This window comes from Nannospalax galili, unplaced genomic scaffold, assembly GCF_000622305.1.
Source record: "Nannospalax galili isolate Female #2095 unplaced genomic scaffold, S.galili_v1.0 scaffold5069, whole genome shotgun sequence".
NCBI lineage: Eukaryota > Metazoa > Chordata > Mammalia > Rodentia > Spalacidae > Nannospalax > Nannospalax galili.
Genome location: NW_008358835.1, coordinates 71,720 through 75,637, shown reverse-complemented (window position 1 = coordinate 75,637; position 3,918 = coordinate 71,720). Strand labels below are relative to the sequence as shown.

Sequence of the window (3,918 nt, the reverse complement as noted above, 5' to 3'; positions counted from 1 at the left end):
AGCATAATAGTTTATTTGTAACGCCAGTGTTGGACAGATAGCACTGCGGGCTCATTGGTCAGTCAGTACAGTCTACTCTGGGAAGTCCAGGCCAATTAGAGATGCTGTCTCAAAATATTTTTTCACACATAACACTAATTCGTTATAAAGAGAAAAGCATAGTGAAGTTGGTTAATTATATTCAGTTTAAGTAACTACTTGTAAAAGTCCCTTCTGGGGGATGTAAAAAAGGTTCACCCCTCCTCCCAAGGTCCCAGTGACAAATCAGTGAAATTACTGGACCTACCTACAGAGCAATGGGTGAGTGTCTCAAAATATTTTTTCACACATAACACTAATTCGTTATAAAGAGAAAAGCATAGTGAAGTTGGTTAATTATATTCAGTTTAAGTAACTACTTGTAAAAGTCCCTTCTGGGGGATGTAAAAAAGGTTCACCCCTCCTCCCAAGGTCCCAGTGACAAATCAGTGAAATTACTGGACCTACCTACAGAGCAATGGGTGAGGAGTTTCTGACAGGACAGCAGTGTGGGTGCACCTCCATAACGCTACAGCAGAAAGTCTTTACACGAGCATGGATGGTGCCTCCCCAGAAGCCACACAGATAGAGAGGACCTTCCTTTAGACATCCCCAGTCTATATACTCTAGTCCTTCCCTAGGGCACATGTAATTAGTGATGAATTGCAAAACATGGGTTGGGGCCTGTGGCTAGATACTCAAGTTGAGTCTTTGGGCCTCCTGCTATGCAGGGCCATCAGTAGTCAACATTCCCAGATGTGCACCTTTGGCAAGCTAGCACAGCTAAGCTCAGGAAATGTGTCTCTCTGACACAGAGGACAGTCCTGAGTAACATGGGCTACAAGGAAATTTCACTCCTAATTTTGAACTGTTAATCACTTTTAAACGCACTTGGTATTAAGCTATCAAAACATCAATGAATGTATTAGAAAAGGAGTCCTAAGATGTTGGATAAGCTCAGTGCAGTGGTAAGTGTTTTAACTGCTAGGTCTGGATTAGGCCATTTGTCCAAGAAGTTTCCTCTGTGTTACCCTTTGAAACGTTACCCTTCACCTCCTTGTTCCTCAAAGTATAGATGACAGGATTCAGAGCGGGGGTGACCACCGTGTACATCAGCACAGTAGCCTTGTCTGTGTCTGGGGTGTGGGCACTCTTGGGTTGGAGATAAGTGAACAAGGCAGTGCCATGAAACAGAGAAACCACCAGGATGTGAGAGGAACGTGTGGAGAAGGCTTTGTGTCTGCCAGCTGCAGAGGGGAGTCTCACGATGGTCACGAGAATGCGCACATAGGAACACAGGATGAAGACACAAGGATTCATAATGAAGACCATGGAAATAACAAACATGACTATTTCATTCTGGGAGGTATCCACACAAGCCTGTTTCACAACAGGCATGATGTCACAAAAAAAGTGCTGAATTTTTCCTGCTCCACAGAAGGGCAGAATGAAGGTCCAGGTGGTCTGGGCTGACTCCACCACCACCCCAGTTACCCAAGATGCCCCAGCCAACTTCAAACAGACAGAAGGGCCTGTTAGGAGAGTGTAATGCAGTGGGTAACAAGTAGCTATAAAGCGGTCATAAGCCATGGCTGCCAGCAGGCAGCATTCTGTCAGTCCCAAGATGGTGAAAACATACATCTGAGCTGCACAGCCTCCCACACTTATGCTCTTGGGCTCCACCAGCAGGTGCACCAGCATCTGAGGCACCACACTGGTGATGTAGCACATCTCCAGAAAGGAGAGGTTGGCCAGGAGGAAATACATGGGAGTGTGCAGGGAAGGGGTGACCCCGATCAGACAGATGAGGAGGTTTCCTCCCACAGTAAATAAGTAGATAGCGAGGAACACAAAGAAAAGGACAAGTCGCAGCTCTGCCAGGGAGGAAAAAGCCACAAGTGTGAATTTGGTGCAGAGGGATCGGTTTCCTGTCATCATGACCACAGAGTCAGACATCTGTAAAGACAACAGAGATGGCAGAAAGTCCCCAGGAAGCCAGTCATCCAGCACAGGTGTCTGTCAAACCTCAGCAATGGAGCTCGCCCACCACCTGTGGGCTAAGCTGAGCATTCACACCTGCACTCCTGTTACACACCCACTGTTAAAGTGAACGTGCATCTCTCCCTCACTTTCAGTTGTGCATCTTGACTTAGTCTCACAGAACCTTGGATAAGAAGCACATTTAAGTTACAAGTTCTAATTTTATATTGCCAAACTCTAATTATGTACACAAGATATTATATAGTAAACACACAATAAAATTGTAATTACAAAACAGTAGAAAATATATGAAAGTATCATATTCTGGTCTCTGGACCCCATAACCTTCCTTAAAGTTAAACTAAGACCTTAACAGGAAGTGTGTTTTCAGTCACCTTTTTACACACTTTCATGTGCACTAGTCTCAAATTTTTAAATAAATAGAATATTCAATGATTAGATAAGGAAGGCCCAAGGAAACACAAACCTAACAGAATCTCCTTTTGACAACCTTAATCTATGACTTTATTAATTATGACTGGGAAGGCATACTTAGTGTTAAAAAGTAGATGGGTTTCCTATAATTCCAAACTATAGCACGATGGCCTAGATGGCATTCTTATGTTTGGTAGAGACCGTGGGGATTATAGCCACCGCATGGTGTCATCAAGTCAGTCTCCAGAGGAGTACCTTCAAGGACATCAACAATGATTCTGTGTACAATTTAGCTTTTGTTTTGCCTACATATTGCCAGAAATAATGATTGCTGACAGCTATACCATTGCAGATCTCATAAACTAAAAGTTTTTATTTGTTACCCGTTATGTAACTGAAACATTGAATTTGACGACTTTGCCCAAGTGGTGCTCCTAACGTTCTGTTGTGCAGTTATCCCTCAGAGCTTTAGAATATGAGTGGGCATGGAACCAGAACGAGGCAACCGCCACGAAACCCACAGAGGCATTCTCATCCCTTCATCATGAGTGGTCAGTTTTGAGTAACATATAAGGTGCTTGCTATGCAAGCCTCATTACTTGAGTCCAGCTCCTGGTACTCACATGGTGGGAGGAAAGAAAACCACTGTGTGAGCAAATAAATAATAAGTAAATAAATAAATACTGCAATTTGAAATATTTTTAAAAGTTTACACATTAATTAAAATCCATTATCTTTGCAATGACAGTCTATATTCTCAGCTCCTTAAAATAAGAAATGAACGAAGCAGGAGAATAAGAGATCAGTTTTAAAGTTATTTTATATGGAGCTCTTTGCAGCTATGAAATGCAGTCAAATACGTGAGCTTATAGCACTCATATTCCTGTAGGGAGAGAGCAAATCAAGCAGAGGTGGAATGATGAATTGATAGATATAGGTAGACAGATGATAGATAGATGAATAAATATATGACAGATAGATGATAGATAGATAGATGATAGATAGATGAATAGATATATGATAGATATATGATAGATAGATATATGATAGATAGATGATAGATGATAGATAGATGATAGATAGATAGATAGATAGATAGATATAGATAGTAGATAGATCAGGGCACATGGTGTCTTAGTGGCCCATAGTCAAACATCTAGTTTCTATTAATAGATAATAGATAGATAGTTAGATAGAGATAGTAGATAGATCAGGGCACATGGTGTCTTAGTGGCCCATAGTTAAAAATCTAGTTTCTACTAAGGCCAAGTAGTCATCAATAGCTGTCTTTCTAAAAGAAAACAGTAATCTGTAAATGTTGGAAGAGCTCAAGAGTCTTAAGGATCCCCACTAAAATATGAATCTGGACCTATGAAAGCCCCAAATATCATCCCTATCTGGCACTGAAACCTTGAGTTTTAGATCATAGTCCCTTAGCTGTGGACAGAGGATTATTATGTGGAAAAAGGCATAAGCCATTAGAAC

General features: G+C 41.5%; 1 protein-coding gene across 1 annotated transcript; it reads right to left on the bottom strand.

Annotated features, from left to right (window-relative positions):
* Positions 1 to 1,013: 1,013 nt before the first annotated feature.
* LOC103725091 (olfactory receptor 10C1-like) lies at positions 1,014 to 1,974 on the bottom strand. Its single transcript, XM_008822343.1, is given in 2 exon segments — positions 1,014 to 1,064; positions 1,066 to 1,974. Coding segments are annotated over 2 exon segments (960 nt in total).
* Positions 1,975 to 3,918: the final 1,944 nt, after the last annotated feature.